At 33.2% G+C, this 17,704-nt stretch overlaps 1 protein-coding gene across 1 annotated transcript in view; it reads right to left on the bottom strand.

Annotated features, from left to right (window-relative positions):
- GBE1 (1,4-alpha-glucan branching enzyme 1) overlaps positions 1–17,704 on the bottom strand; it is a 276,566-nt gene that overhangs the window by 64,813 nt on the left and 194,049 nt on the right. The window contains exons 10-13 of the mRNA XM_030329746.2: positions 17,348–17,475; positions 12,949–13,047; positions 7,754–7,864; positions 3,422–3,593 (exon numbers count right to left, since the gene is read on the bottom strand). Of these exons, the coding sequence (XP_030185606.1) occupies positions 3,422–3,593; positions 7,754–7,864; positions 12,949–13,047; positions 17,348–17,475 (510 nt within the window). The remainder of the gene's footprint in view (positions 1–3,421; positions 3,594–7,753; positions 7,865–12,948; positions 13,048–17,347; positions 17,476–17,704) is intronic.

The raw sequence follows: 17,704 nt of genomic DNA, 5'->3' as shown, positions 1-17,704 counted from the left end.
AAAATAATCTAGCAAATAAAAAATTCACAGCAAATATTGTTCTGCTTTAAACAGAGTGAAAGAATTTGTTGAAATTCAAAATTATTCTGCTTTAAACAGAGTGAAAGAATTTGTTGAAATTCAACATTGAAGTATACAAGGCAAAAAAACAAGCAAAACAAAACAAGTAGCCAAATTGGTATCATTCTGAAAAAAGTCAGTATTGGCCTTAATGATTTGTGATGAATAGAATACATATCTAAGTGCCTAATGAGTTTATGTACAATGTTTTGATAAAAAAACTATAAAAATGTGTTGTTTTCTTTTCTTAATTCATTCTTCTTCTACTAAAGGAAAATAAAAATAAAATTCCAGAAAGCTAACAAGTTTAAAAATGCCTAAAATATGAATAAACAACCAGATTGCTCCTCAGTCTTAAAAAAATTTCTTAAATTGATCTTTTTAAATATTAATTTCTTATATGCCACTTGAAAAAAAAATTACTCTACTTACAACTACAACTGGTGATTGCAGCTAATGAACTACTGCTAAAAATATTACAAGGTAATATTTTATTTATATATACATCTACCTATTTATTACATACATATACATCTACCTGATATCCTTTTTTAGAAAAATGTGGAAGCTTTGTGATATGCTGCTAGATATTATGCCAGACTAGTTCCTGGCGATATAATAGTGAATAAAGATACAGATGACCCCTATTTTCACTGAGTTTTAAATTTACCAAGGGAGTCATATATTTAATAGTTTTTCAAATGTAATTTTGTTAAGTGCCATGAAAGGTAAGGATAGGGTAATATAAAAATGTGTAACAGGGGAAACTGGTGTAGCATGAGGCTTTAGGGAATGCTTCCCCAAGGCAATGAGATTTGCAGAGGAAGGATTTGGTCAGGGATGGGAGGGGGTGTTTGAGTGGAATGATTTCAAGAAAGGAGAACTGCAAAATGTATAGAGCTCAGAGTGGAAGGAGGTTGGTACATTCAGTGAACTGAAAGAAGGCTTGCTTGGCTGGAGCAGAGCAATCAACAGGGAGACCCACAGGAGACCATTCATGCGAGACTTACAGGTCAGCTGGAGGGCACTAGTCATTGAAGCCATTAAGCAGGACAGTGACATGATCAGGAAATGGAAAAAGAAAATATTTGAAGTCATGATAGCTCATAGGAAAGATTTCATAAAACAACATCAATAATCAGAAATTATAGAGCTACTCGGAGATTATTGATTTTAAAGTTTGCACAGAAATGCTAGATTTAGGTAAGATAATAAGACAGATGGAATAAAAAAAAAATAGGTGTTATACTGGTGTTAAACATTAGAAGCCATTTGTTTTAAGGACACAAGAATAAAACGTCAAAGATCTTAGTTCTATATCAAAGAATAATTTCAAGATTAGATTTGATACCACAAATATGCTCACTTTATAGGCCTTATAGAAAGAGGTGTTAGAAACAATTATGTTTTTTTATTGTTACTATGGGAAGAGTTTCCAAAACAGAACAGATGCTCAGCCTGTCTTAGGAGGAATATATATTTCACAAAGCTTATGAGTTACTGAGATTTGTTAATGTCCTGGCTGTCCAAGACCCATTTTTACCATTATGGAATATACACCAAGACTCAGAGGAAATCATTCTTATTACGAATTTGCATCAGACCTTTCTTATTTAAAAGTTATCAACATTTATTTAACTAGGACCATTAAGCTCCATCATCTGTGGATAGACCATTTTACTCTGAAATTTGCCTGAAGGTTCTGTTATGTGCTTCAGGCTAGAACTGTCTGGCAAAGAAGGATAGTCTCAGGTAAAGGACTTTATTAAGTACTTCAAACTACTGAGGCTCTCTACTCAAAGGTACAGCCTCTGAGTTGACAATGCTTACACAATTTCCAGACTAAAGCAGTCAACTGAGTCAGGTTACTAGAGTTCTTGAATGCAGTGGGTTTCTAGAATTAATGACACAGGACCGAATTAATGACATAGGACTGGCTGCATAAACTCAGAGATGTTCTCTTATTTCAGTTCTCTGTTTGGAAAACTGTTTCATTTCCACACATACAAGGAAGCCCTCTCAGTTTCTATTTAAGCTTAGACTGTAACAACTTAATTAACTGCTTTTATAAATGAAATGAAACATTAAAAAAATCTCACACTAAAACCTCAGCTCTCCTTACTTTACACGGTGACACAGTTATTTACATACATTCATGGATTCTATCTTTTTCTCAGGATATAATTGAATGAATTGATTGTGCAACTAAGGTCTTACTAGGATGGCTATATTTGTGGACAATGTTCACAGAGTCAGGGAGGACCAGTTGCTTTTAAGCAACTGAGGATGATTTTACTTATGGATATCATGCCTGCAAAGTCCGCTCAGGAAACCTGGCCTGTGGCATGGCTGACACAGTGCAGTCCCTCAGGTTAGGAAGGTCACTTCCAGACAGTTTAGGAATATTAACAAATTTCTGTGATCCTAAGAGGAGAGGAATACACCCAAGGGTACAGTCCATACGGGTGAAATCTGGTGCATAAAGGGTTGGGCTTGCTAACCTCAAGTTAGCAAACAATAGAGACTATTTATTTATTTAACAATAGAGACTTTTAAAAGTCCAACCAGAGGTTCCTTATAAAAATTTCCAGATAGAAATGAATTAACTTGAAGCTCTAAGGCTTTTACTTTAGAAAAATAAGTCAGCCTCCCACATACACTTCCCGTCTAAAAATGATGAAATCTCCTAAAACTCAAATTCTCAAATAATCGTTGTTGACCAAACAGAACAGAAAATATTAGTTGATTTCTATATTGTAGCATTCAACATCCTTCAGACAACAATGACCTTGGAATATTCTTATTTTTAAAATACTCTTCTATTTTTAATATTAAAATATTAAATATTTTAATAAAATAGTCTTCCTATTTTTAAAATAAATACACATTTCATTTTTGTACATCACATATTCTTAGTCTTGGTTTTCACATTTACCATAGAAACATGCTGGTGTACAATTACCTCAAAGACCAATAATCTTAGCTGAATATGTTATGATATGACAATGATATCTTTCTTATGTTCAATATGTGTGATCACTAAAGTAATAAAATAAACTCAAATGATGAAATTCAGAATAATAACACTAAGCTTTAAAAATAGTTCACGCCACTTGTTGACAAACCATTACATAAAGTGCCAGCTATCGCTGTACTTTTGTATTGTATATTAGTATAACAATGATCATACAGTAATTTAATTTCTGCAGTTTATATGTGACAGTGTATTAAAAAAATAAAGTTGTAATTTTTTATTTTAAATCCGAACAGCCAATTCAAAACATTCTACGTGATTTATGTTATATGTAATATTAGTTAACATTCTGAACACAGATGGGGTATGTGTTCAACTCCTACTTACCCATGAAATTGAGATAGCCTTCTCCACCGAGAGCATGAGTAATGAGTCGAATCATTTTATGAAGCTGTATTCCACGATCAATAACTGGAGTAAACGGGGTCAGAACACTCATGTTGGTATACATTTCAGCATCCATCAACCAAAATGCCAGTGTCTTATCCCCAACTAGTGCCTATAGAAATAAAAGTCACTGAGATAAATGCAAAGAATAGGTACTAAGCAGTTTTAATTTGCACTAGAGTAACACGTGATTACACAGGATGGGAAACCATCTAGGAGAGGGTGTTAGAATTAGTATTAATTTCATGTATTTTCCAATAGTTGCTTTCTTTTTTTTTTTTTAATTTTATTTTTTAAAAAAAATTTTTTTTCAACGTTTTTTATTTATTTTTGGGACAGAGAGAGACAGAGCATGAACGGGGGAGGGGCAGAGAGAGAGGGAGACACAGAATCGGAAACAGGCTCCAGGCTCCGAGCCATCAGCCCAGAGCCTGACGCGGGGCTCCAACTCACGGACCGCGAGATCGTGACCTGGCTGAAGTCGGACGCTTAACCGACTGCGCCACCCAGGCGCCCCTCCAATAGTTGCTTTCTACACTGAAGGTGAACTGGTATAATCATGTGAGCTGGTCAGAGATCAACGCATCTATTTTCAGGACTGGTTTTTATTTTTAAAGAGCTTAGTGAAAACTCAGGATAAGCCACTTAAATATTTGTTATATCTGAACTGATGCTTCGAGTTTTCTGAAATTGGAATAAACATTTATTATAATTGTTGAGAATACTAAATAAACTTTAAAAATAGTTTGCATTACCATTTTATTTGTTTTGAAAGAATGGAAGATTTTCTTAAAAATCATTTCTATATATTTATATTTATGTATATGTATTTATATACATAAAATATGTACATAAATATACTAAAATGGACCCTATTCTCCATCAGCAGAGGGTTGACAGCTTTTTCTTAAAATGTAAAATTTGTTTTCTCATGGAATCTGCCATCTAATCTAAAATTAGTTTTATTTTTTTTAAAAAAATAATTTAACGTTTTATTTATTTTTGAGACAGAGAGAGACAGAGCATGAACAGGGGAGGGTCAGAGAGAGAGGAAGACACAGAATCTGAAACAGGCTCCAGGCTCTGAGCTGTCAGCACAGAGCCCGACGTGGGGCTCGAACCCACGGACCACGAGATCATGCCCTGAGCCGAAGTCGGACGCTTAACCGACTGAGCCACCCAGGCGCCCCAAAATTAGTTTGTTTTATATGAAAATATAACAGTTGGTAAATGGGGCAGGTAACTCAGAAACGTACTGAGTAGAAGAGAGGCCTCTTAATCAAAAATTTTATGGCTAAAAATGGCTAACTAACACAAAATGTTTTTTACTGACAAAAATAATTCATAATGAAACATACAATAGAGCATAAACTGTAATCTCCTTATCCTATTATAATAATTTTCATTTTTAGAAAAATATTTTTACTTATAAACCTATTTTAATCTCAAATCTATTTTGATTAAAATGATTTTTCTTTAAAATACTGTTTCAAGACTACCTACTCATTCTGTCAGTCTTGTCCTTATTTTGAGGGCCAAGAAAGAATTAGCTCAGAATATGGCTGTTGGCACAAGAATTCTGAAAGTTTGATTAGATGGTAATTGTCGTCTATCTTACTCCAGTTCAAATTATTTCACTTTATCAAAGTAGACTCTTTGTTCTCTGACTCAAAGGTAAATATTTTAAATCTAAACATATGAAGTGGAATGTGTATAGTTACAGACTGAATTGTGTCCTCAAATTCATGTTCAAGTCTTAACCTCCAATGTGACTATATTTGGAGAGAGGGTCTATAAAGAGGTAGGTAAGCAAGATTAAATGAGGTCATAACAGTGAGGCTCTAACCCAATGAGTGGTGTCCTCATATGAAGAGAAAGGGTTACCAGGGATAAGTGTACAGAAGAAAGACCACGTGGGAACAGAAAGATGGCCACCTGCAAGCCTCCGGGAGAGGCCTCGGGAAAAACTAAACCTGCGGACACCTTGATTTTGGACTTCCAGAGCTGGGAGAAACACATGTCTGTTGTTTATACTGTCCTGTGGGATTCGGTTATTGCAGTCCTAGCAGACTAATACATGTACCAATAAAATGCAGTTTCAATCAGACATACAACTCAGAGCGCTGTACAAACTTAGTTCAAAAATAGGCTCCATCGCTAAAACAGTTTGAAGATAACGCATAGAAGATACACACGTTAGTTAATAGATAATACTGGTTCTTAAACAATTTTGTCCTTTTCACTTGTTTTAAATTGCTTTGTTATATTCTTATGTGTGACTGGGTTTATTTCTTTAAGTTATGATTATATTACAAAATTATTTTGATAAATTCTGGTTAGATTTTTACCAGGATGTCGATTTTTCTATAGTATTCATCTTATAAATACACATCTTTATAATTTTATCAGATTTAAGATTCAATGTATTTTTGCTTTTAGAAAGAGATACAAAACTTGCATCTTTTTGTACATTACTGACAATTGTCATACCGGGCAGAATTACATCAATCTTTAAAGTATGAAATAATTCTTGGTAAATCCATAATTTTCTGTACATTTTGGGAGTAAAACTACGAAAATAGTGTAGGTGTTGCATCCTTAATTTATTTAACCCATTCATTTACTCCTTCGTTCATTTATCTAAAATAAATATATCTAGGGGGCTCAAATATGTTAAAATTGCTAGGAGTTTGCAATGTAAAGAATTTATGCATTTATTTTAGTTTTCATTATTATATATCTGGTGAGAGTTCCTCCACACTTATTATTACCTGGTTTTTTTTTTTTAATTTTTTTTTTAATTTTAGTTCTCCTTTTTTTGGTAGGTATTGATTTGATCTGCTTTACAGCCAATTTAAGTTGAAAAGAAAGCACTGCTCTGATTTGGAAGATACAAAATTTAATATACGTTTACATCATGAATCAGCAAACTTTTTGTAAAGACTGCATAGTACATATTTTAGGCACTGGGGCCACTTTTTCAGTCTCCACCACTTAAATCTACCATTATGCCTCAAAAGCAGCCACAGACAATACATAAGTGAATCAGTATGGCCATGTATCAATGACTTTTACAAAAACAGGCAGCAAGAAGAACTTGGTACATGGGCTTTAGTAGCTGACCTCTGGTCTACTTAACTGTTTCTTAATAATTAAAGGAGACAGCTGAAAATCTACCTGTTTACCTTAAATGGTCAAATTCTGCTAAAATAACAAGATTATTGTTTGAGCTTCAATTTCCTTGATGCACATACTGCAAATAATCTCAGAAATGTTTACTGTCTCCTTTATAATGCATACATGTTGTTTATGTTTATGAGGATTAATATGGCTTTAAATAGCTAAATGGCCTTTGTTCCTACCTTTACTTATGTTTATTGAACGACTACTAGGAGCAGTCACAGTGCTAAGGCTGGATATATAAAGGTAATGGAAACAAATGTTCTGCCTAAAATGTGATGAAAGCATGGAGAATGAGGCCACTATTTTTCCCCATACAACTAGATGAAGACTTCAGGGAGAATATGACATCAGAGTCAGGGCAGGAGGGCTTCATAGGAGCTCCCCAGGTACACTAGGCATTTTCAGGTGTGTGGGGAAAGTACCTGATTGGAACAAGGATGACCTAGTCAGGAATGGGTGGGAATTTTATAGTCCTGAAGAATAAAATGCTTGGAGAGTTGAGCAGAGAATAAAGGTGGAAACTTTGGCTTGGGCCAGAATATGAGTGGTCTTGAATAAGAAGATCTAATCAAAAGATGTGGGTTGACAAAATGAGCTTTGCTCTTTGGAAAATATCTCAGGCTGAGTTAGAAAGGATGGGCTGAAGCCGGAGAAACAGGGGTCAGGGTGATTACTTAGCAAGAGAATTCAGTGATTGCAGGAAAAAATGATGAAAGCTTGTCAAAAGGCATAAAAGAAAACCTCTAGAAGGAAAACTAAAATTGAAATTAAAATTAACCTGGATCAGAACCAATATTCCTCTTGTTACAACAAAGGAAAACATGTAGGAGAACACTTGCAACTGTCATTTACAATTTTTTAATTACAGTTTTGCTGAGTAAAAATAGTACTGCGTTTTGAAGCTAGAATTTATAGATCTGTAGAATATTTTTTAAATGTTTTCTAAGTCTGAGCAGTTTTCACATAAAGATAGCTATAAATTATATTAACTGTATTAAACCTCAGAAATTTGTATTTGGATATTTTTGTATTAGATATGTTAATAAATACAGAGAGAGACACAATTAATTTATACACATATTCATTTACCTGATCATGGCTCTCTGCATAAGCAATGCATTTTTCAAGGTAGCGTCTGTTTGTGAGTGTGTATACAATATTGCCCATATTCCAATCTTCATCTTTAAACTCTTTAAGTAGCTAAATACAAGAGAGAAAATAATTTGAATAAACCATTATAGTTCTTACTTTATTTAAATCACTATCTGAGGGCATCCATCGCAAATCCAAATTATTTGACATATAGATACAAGTGCACCCACATAGCAAAAATATCTTAGGTTAAACATTTACTAAAATTGCAGATTTTATACAGACGGTCCAAATGACAGTGATGTGGTGTGTATGTGTGTGTGTGTGTGTGTGTTTGCTTTTGTGCAGATGGTTTCATCAGTGCACTTTAGGATTTTTTCAACTTTTTTCCCCCGTAACAACCGCTACCTCTTGATTAATGACCATAGTGAAGTGTTATTGTGCAATATATCTGTAACTTTCAAAAGGGAGAGATATACTTGCTACATTTTTAGGTTTGAATAAAGAAAATTTTAGCAGGAATAATGTTTTGTTCCATTCTTTTAAAAAAGTGACAACTAAAGAAAAAAAAACAACTTGAAAGTTTAAAGGCTAATTATCATGAAATAATTACCATCTTAGCAGACCACACACCTCTCTCTACTTCAGTCTCCAATCTGGTTTCTGCTGCATTTTGATGCAAATGACCTTGCCAAGACTGCAAATGACTAACTCTTAGGTAATATTTTCTCTATCTTAGGCAAATATTTGCTGTACATGTTGAGTGCTGACTCTATACTTTCCCATGAATGTCTTTTCTTCTTAGTCTACCAGACTGAAACTCTTGATTGTTTTGTTTTCCCACCTCTCTAGGCATCCTGCAGGCTCCCCCTCTGCCTATCCTATAAAGTTGATGCTCCTCAAAGTTATTCCTAAAAATAGCCTCTTTCTTCTACTCAATACACTTTTTCTGCATGGGCTCATTAATCTGTCCAAAGTGTCAACTGTACTCTGATATGCAGAATTCCAAGACGGTCCCCATAATTCTTGCTCCCCCATATTCACATTTCTGTGCAGTCCTAAAGTGGAGGTGGAACCTTGTAAAATATGATAAATGTCCTCTGAGGAAACCATGAGGTAGCAAGTGAGTAATGTTTTAAGTTATCAAGATTGTGAAAATTTGTTACACAGCAACTAAAGCAAAACTGCTGCAGATTTTGGTACAAGAAATGGGATTCAGGCCTGTTCATATCTTCCTTTGTTGACTTTTGTTCTATGGAAGTCAGAAGTGCTTATCCATGTCTCATAATTTCAGTGTGAATTGTTGGGCACCAGACAGCAGACTGTGTTAGGCAGAATAATGGTCACCCATAGGTTGTTTACATCCTAATGCCCAGAACCTGTGAATATGTTCCCTTACATGGAAAAGGACTTTGGAAATGTGATAAATACATTGAGATGGGAAGATTATCTGGGATTACTTGAATGGGTCCAATATAATTCCAGGAACCTTTGTAAAAAGGAGGCAAGAGTGGTCAGAGTAATAGAGAAATATGAAGATGCTACTCTGTTGGCTTTGAAGATGGAGGAAGGGGCTATGAGCCAAGGAGTATAGGTGGCTTTTAGAAAACTAGAAGCCTTTAGAAAAGGCAAGGGAACTAGACCACCAGAAGAAATGCAGCCTTGTCAATACCTTAATTTTAGCCTAGTAAGACCCATTTCAGATCTGTGACCTAAAGAACTTTGAGAACTATATAATGGCTAATTGGTGTTGTTTGAAGACATTGTTGTGGTAATCAGGTACAGCAACAATTTGACACTAATGTATGGACCTACACAAATATGCCCACTTAAATTTGACTAATGTGCAAAGATAATTCAATGGAAGGATAGACTTTTCAAGAAATCATGCTGGAAGAGCTGGAAATCCACAACAACAACATCAAATGGAAACTTGAAATAAGGAACTAGGTCTTACACATTTGTTGCACAAAAATTAATTCAAAATGGGCCATGGACTTCAAGTGCAAAAGTATAAAATGTTTAATAGAAAATATAGGAGAGTCAAAGAATTCTTAGTCTTGATACCAAAAAAGGTCCCTGTAAGAAAAAAATGATAAATTGGCCTTCATCAAATTTATTATAGACAAAGAACTTTTACTCTGTGAAAGTCCACATGAAAAGGATAAAAAGATTAAGCAACAGACTGGGAGAAAACATTTGCCAACTTCATATCCAACAAAAGAGTTTAATCTAGATTATATAAAGAACTCTCAAAACTCCAGAGTACACAGATGATCTAATTAGAAAATGGTCAAAAGACACGAATAGACATTTTATCAAGGAGGATACATAGAGGGCAACTACACACATGAAAGATGTTCATCATCATAAGCCACTAAGAAAATGCGAATTAAAACCACAGTTAGATATCACTACACATCTGTTATAGAATGACTAAAACAGGTGCAAGGATGTACAGAAAGTGGATCTCTCCAACATTCCCAATGAGCATGAAAAATGGTACAGTTATTCTGGACAAGTTTCATAGTTTCTTAAAAAATTAAATATCCATCTGCTTAAACATCCAACTACTATATGATTTAGTAATTGCACTATTTGTCATTTATCTTAGAGTAATTAAATTTTATGACCATACAAAATCTGTACACAAGTGTTTATAGCATCTTTATTTGTAATAGCCCAATCCAGAAACAATCCAGATGTCTATAATGGGTGAATGATCAAACAAAGTATGGTCTATCCATACTATGGAGTACTATTCAGCAATAAAAAGGAATGCACTACTGATACGTGCAACAATCTATATGAATTTCCAGAGAATTTTGCTGCGTGAAAAATGGCAATCCCAAAAGGTTAAATATTGTATGATTTCATTTATATCAGATTCTTGAAATGAAAAAAAAAATTACAGAAATGGAGATCAGATTAGTGGTTGCCACAGGTTAAAAACTGATTGGGAAAACATGAAGGAACTTTATGGTGATGGAGTATTTTATATCTTAACTATACCAATGTCAGTATCTTGGTTGTGGTACACTATAATTTTGCAAGGTGTTACCACTTGAAAATACTGGTTTTCTCACTGTATCACAACTGTTCTTACAACTGTGTGAGAATCGACAATTAAAAAACTTTCTATAATAAAAATACAAAGTGCTCAGTAATTTTTGGTGGAATTAATGTATAAATGAATGAATTCAATTAACCACTTATCTCAATTTAACATAAAACGGTAATAAAAGGTAGGTAGGTAATAAAAATGATAAAATAAAATAAAAGGGATTGCAGCAAATTTGGCATATTTTAGATAGGCAAGTATTTGTTCAGTAAATGATTAAATATGATTAAATGTGGTATTCCAAACTACTGATTTTGAACAATACAAGTAGAAATAATTTGCTTTTGAACAACAAAAACATGAATGAAATCTAGCATTCTGATTTAACTCAGACCCTATGGGGAAATAACAATGAATGCCATATATTCTGAGTACAGCTACCATTTGGATTAATACTCCTGTGTACCTTTTGAGGAAATAATAGTCATTTATGAGATTATTTTTTTAAATGCACAAATTACAAAAGTAGGGGATATCACTGAGCTTTTTATAATATTATTTTAACTTTCTCTTGTCACTTTGGTGATGCAAAAAGATTTTTAAATAATTACATAAAACAGAAGATAACATCTGCCTTTAGACAATTCACAATCTAAGAAGACATGATGGTCCTAAACATAGGACAGTATACTTTTCCACTTGTATGAGGTACTAACTAGTACAGTACCTTGAGCATACAAGGTACTAAATGTTTTGTAAATTAAATTAAATTAAATTAAATTAAATTAAATTAAATATTTTTTAAAAATGTCATCATTGGTAAGAGAAGGAAATACCCACTGTGGGCTATGAGTGATGGGAATAATTCTAGGTTGATGTACCCCCTGAAATATTCTTAAATCTGCACAAAAACTGATGGAGGCTTTTCAGTAGGAGGTGAGAAAAGTAATACTTGGCACTGGTGAGGGGAAAAAAGTCTGCATGGAAGATTGGAAATCCTAAAAGATGGTGGGTAAAGACCTTTAGACCAAGGTGAGAAAATTGAAGACCACACCATTTTTTTTTTTTAAATGACAGATATAAAGCAACTTTCCCAGGTATTAAAGCTAGAATACATATTTGTTTCTTTGATTTTCAGTCTAATCATCTCTGGAAAACATTTGCTTTTTTGATTGACAATGTTTAGGAATCATTATAAATGGAGAAGCAAAAATTATGTTGGTAAAGATTTAATGTCACAGTTGTGTATTGCACAAATTGCCTGGAGAGTACAGGGAAGAAAGTTAAGATAGGATTACAATAATTAGTTCCTTCAGAGCAGGCTCCACGGTTTTTCTATCCAAGGTTAAACACATCTACAGTTCACGGTGTACTAAAGGGCTCATCAGAAAACTGATTATTTGATACAAATATGATTATTTGATACAAATACAAAGCTGACTCCTTATGCATATTCAGCCTGTCATCAGGGACATAGCCACTCAGAGTGTTCTATGTCAAATCTGAGTCTATATAAAAACAATGGTCTTTTAGGCAAATATTAAATAAAACAAAATATAATTGAAGCTACTTAACTATAATAAAATTTAATAAAATTTTATTACAAATAATGTGCAAGGTGTCATCTACAATTATGCATTCCTAGTGCTTGGCACACGGTAAGGATTTCTAAATGTTAAATAAAGGAATGGATGAATCCAAATCTGCTGAGGTAAAAACATACTATGAAGCAAGTAAGGGGAATTAAGGAGTAACTTTTACATTGATGAATTGCAGGCAGAAATGGATGCTTGATGAAGTTGAATGTGTTTTATACAGAGAGCACTGAAGTTTCACAAAACTGCAATGATAATGCAAAATTTCACATACAGAGCTCACGTTATAGTAATATTTTCTCCTTGCCTAAATAACACAAGTATGAATACTTTAAACTAGAACTTTTAGAAGTTTGTGAAACATCTTATTAAAAAGCATAAGAATCAACACACTAATGAGAAAATTTTTTAATACTTCAATTATAATGATTATAACATTTATAACTAATGATCACAAGTTAAATAAATCAAAGAGCTAAAAAATAAACCAACAAAATACATAGTATTTTTAGAGAAAAAAATGCATAAAATCTTACCTGGATCCATTTATCTGGAATTGCCATAGCTAATCGATAGTCAAAGCCGACTCCTCCCTGGGAAATCGGAGAACAGAGAGCTGGCATTCCTGACACATCCTAAAACAGAGTCATCAATAGTATCAGTTCACATTGTTCAAATTCTTAGGAAATATTCTTTTGACAGTAGAGAATAAATAAAATAAATAGCCCCATAAATAAAAACAGCATAGAGGCATATCTTTTTGGAGTGTTTTGGTAGCATAATTGTAAAAGTAGTTAAAACTATAATGGGAGATTTCATTTCCCACTAAGTTTTTGTGTAATTCTTTTCACTGCAGGACAACTTCAATCTCACGAGGCGTTTTTTTCATTTTTTTCTTTTCCTTCGTATGACAAAGAGAACAGAAAATAGTAAAACGATTATTGCTAAAACATAGTATCTTAGACTTACTTTTGAGCCACTGTATGAACACTTAGCTCTTGCTTTCAAACACAAAAATACATGTGGCATATATCTGCTGTACTTGCTCTCTGCATAAAGTACTGACATGGAGCGTATTTTGTGAGCATCTAGCTTCTGATGAGATAGAAGACTTAGTATATTAAGAATGAAGCAATAAGATGGCTTTCACTACAGTCAGTCACACTTGAAATGGATCTAAAGGGTATCTAGTGGACCTTCATCTAGAAGACACAGAAACTGAAGCTCACTCAAGTGAAGGGATTTCTAAAGATATGTTTCTCAATGATAGGGTCAGATGGCAGGCACTTCAACAAAGTATCTTCCTCCTCTGTCATGCCACCACTAGATTACTGATAATTGGGAAGTTAAAAAAAAAAAAAGATGGTATAAGGAACCAGATGTAGTAAAATATATTATAATAGCAACTCTGGTCTCACGTGAGACATGTATTAGCAATTCTAACTCTACAATATCTTTGAAATCAATTCTTCTCCTTTGCTCCATTTCTACAACCATCATCCTTCTTATTTAATCTTCATTACTCCTTGCTTAGAACGTTATGCTCCCAAAAGGAATTCCCATCTCCAGTTTCCCTTCACACTAACTGCTGCCAAAACAACAGCTTATGAGACAGCCCGCTATTACTGCCCAACAACGGCTTTCGATAGCCAACAATCGAACACTCAAATTCTTAAGCTAAAGATTCAATTCAACAATCATCCTTTAAACACTGACAAAATAATTTCCTATTTGATTATCTGCCTCCTTACGTGTTGTTAGAATGTAGGATCCATGGGGCAAAGGTGTTGTTGTTGTTCACTGATATATGCCAAGAATTCAGAGCAGTAGGAGAGTAACTGGCATGAAGCAGGAACTCAATAAAATTTGATGAGTGAATGAATAAAGGCACTGTCAGGAATTTAAAGGTAAATAAGGCAGAATATTTGACCTTTGGGATTCATAAAGTAAGACCTAAATAAACATATACACACTTATTATCATGAAATGATAATGCCATATAGTTGTTACAATTGTTAACTAAAGTACACAGAAAGCAGAAGGGAGAAGCCTACATCTTTCCAGCATAATTTCTATTATATTTCAAGTACTAAATACATCATCCATTTTGAAATATTCACTCTTCCCTGTGCTTGTCACAAGCTTTTCTATGCATGTCACTGCACAAACTCTTCCTTGTATTATTATCCTTACTTTCTAAAAAGACTATTATGCACTCAGAACTCTCTGAAATTTAACTCAAATACTTTTTCATCTACAACACCATCCCCAAATTCTTCCCACAGAAAAGGTGGAAAAAAGAAATATATAATCTCTCTGGACTTATAAAATACTTTATTAATTGCTTTTTAATGGGAGACAGATACACTTAAATATAGTGCATAGTGGAATACATCTGTAAGAAAAAGAAATATTTGTCAATAAAATCTTAGTTCTACTTAATATTTCATAGGTTATAAATGTAAAAGGAGAAAAAAGTGAAAAGGATGCATGCTTAATAGAAAAAAAAACATTTTCAGAGAAGTTGTATCTATTACATATGTCACATTTTCACGGATACAGTAGGTATTTAGCTTGATTCCTTACAAACATTGGCTGTATATGTTTTAAATACCAGGTACTCGTGTTAGGCACTGGAATTATAAACAAAAATGCTTTCACAGAAGAGTTCTCATGAGACTAAGTTTTCCTAAGACTGGTGATAGTCTGGTATTAAAGATCAAGATATTTTTTTTTTTCTCAAGAAACATTAAAGTGCATTCTATATTTGCTCTAAAGGTAGTTTTAGGAAATACTTTCATAGGAAATAGAATCTGCTAAGAAAAATATTTGGACACCACTTGGTCTTGACTTCTAAAACTGAATCCTTAGAAAGCTACTCCATTAATATATATGAGATATTTGCAGTTCTCTTTTGAAAGAGGAGAGTTAATGACTATCCTTTTAAAAATCTTAAAAAGAAAAAAAAAGGTAAACATAAAGGTCACTAAAATAAATATATTTTAAATATAAAAAAGTTGATACCTACCAACATAGAATATAAAAATGATTATGTGTTCCAAATAAAGTTAAAATAGTTTTTATTTTTATATTTAAGGATCACTTATGACTATGCCAAAGGGAGAGAAAACCTCAATCAAAAAAATATTTTTAATTAATATACCAAATAGAACCATGGGAAATGGTAGGTATATTCTAGGAAAAAAGGTTTCAATTTTAATAACTGTCATTGTAAATAAATATAAATTTCTACTATAGGACTTTATATAAATTGCATTACTTATTTGTTACACCATATTCCTTTCTTAAAAAAAAAAAGTTCATGAGGATCAATTTCACATTTTGAAGAGACTCCCACTAGACAGAAAAGTGATGTACTGAAATTGAAGTAGTTTTCAATTTAAGCAGAATAAATTGAAGACACATCTTGTTAAAAAAAAATCTAAAACCAAGTAATATAAAGTAGACTAAAGTCTCAAAGTTTCATTGGTAGAAACACTGATAATCAGACAAGGGCTCCCTAGATGATGAAACTATTTTACTTGAAATGAACTGAGAGATCAATGTAACAATTTTACATTTCATGTATTAAATAATTGCTTCTTTTTCGTCAGTACCCAATTTTGATTTGTGCTGTCATTAATTGTTTATAGTAATTTTTCACTTAAACTATCTCTGCTTTGAATTGCCATAAACATAATCGACAAACTTTTTTGATGTTTGACAGATAAAATAAAACTATATAAAAGACAAAATAAAAGTTTAAAATACACTCTGACATTAAAAGATATTCAGTGCATAAAGTATTAGCAAGATTTGTAAGATATGACTGAATTTAAGTAGGTAGGGAGTGTGGAATAATACAGGATAATCAAAATGGTATTATAATTGCGTGTTTTAAAATTCTATATAAAAATTTATTCCAGAAATGTAGGATCCACTGCTCTGGTCCTAGAACATATTTAGAAGGCAAAATGTCTAAAGAAGGTAACTGTTCTCTATCCAGAGATAAACAAGGAATCATTCCACCTAGTTGAAGATCGGGGTTTTGAGAAGACATGGATAGAAATAAGTCTATACAAATAATAAATACCACAGGAAGAAGGCTGTCATTACCACATTTCATGCCCATGAACTAAATGCCAACAATGTGAAAATACAACTGAACTCTGACTCTTCTAACGATATTCTTGCTATTTTTATATGCCAACTGCCACACTTTTTACAGAACAGTTTTAACATACTAAATTCAATTTTAATAATAATTTCTAGTAAGAGGACTCAGAAAACCAGAGGGATTTTAGAACTAAATCTAAATTAGCATAAGCATTTAACAAACTTCTTAATTTATCACATTTATCACCAAGAGGGGAATTGTCAATTATGCATATACCGAATTATATCATTACAGTGCAGCTTTGGGACAGTTAATCATGAACCTTCAGTAATCATGAATAACTAGTGAACATTTGGCAATCCAAGAGCAATAACGTAAACAAGAAAGGTAATCGCATCAGAACAAGAGAGACTTCAGAGAAGCTTGCAGGCAGCGATCCATGCCATCTCTAATGATTAAACCAGGAATGAAAAAATAAATAAATAAGCAGACACACATTAATATTCAATTCTTTTCTCTGCTGAAGGTCTCACGGTGGAAGGACCTGTCCACTGATTAGGATATTTTACTTTCTAACCATTGGCATTTTCTTTTTTAACAATGGAATGATGACAAGTAATTAGTGCACACTATCTCCTAATAGAAAAACACTGAATTCTAAATAATGTGCCACCCATACAAGATAGCTGCACTACGGTCAGGGTCCAATTTCAGTTATGCAATTATTGACAACATGAGATTAATCATTCAAATATTGTATGCCAACAAAATGTTCTATATTAAAGGGGTTCAGAGGGTAGAGATCATTATGGCTTTACCTCAGCTACTGTTATAGAATCGGGATACAATGTGTGAACCAAATGATTTGCCAACATGAGATAAATCAAGGCATCTTCATCAACTTGAAGTCCAAAATATTCATGGTAATCACCTGAAAAAGCTTGACCTAGAGAACAGAAAATCGATACAGATGCATTACGTTAACATGCAAGTCTCAGCACAAATGCCCCCACCAATTAGTCTATTGAGATCAGTTTTGTTATCATAGCAAAGTGTAATGAGCCTTAATAGCACATAATATTATCATCAGCAAATATATGTTCTAACTTAGAAAAGTACTCCATATCAAACATTCAGAATTCAGACAATCCTGCAAATCAATTTTTGCTTTTCAA

Source organism: Lynx canadensis, chromosome C2 (genome assembly GCF_007474595.2).
Source record: "Lynx canadensis isolate LIC74 chromosome C2, mLynCan4.pri.v2, whole genome shotgun sequence".
NCBI lineage: Eukaryota > Metazoa > Chordata > Mammalia > Carnivora > Felidae > Lynx > Lynx canadensis.
This window is presented reverse-complemented; position numbering and strand designations above follow the sequence as displayed.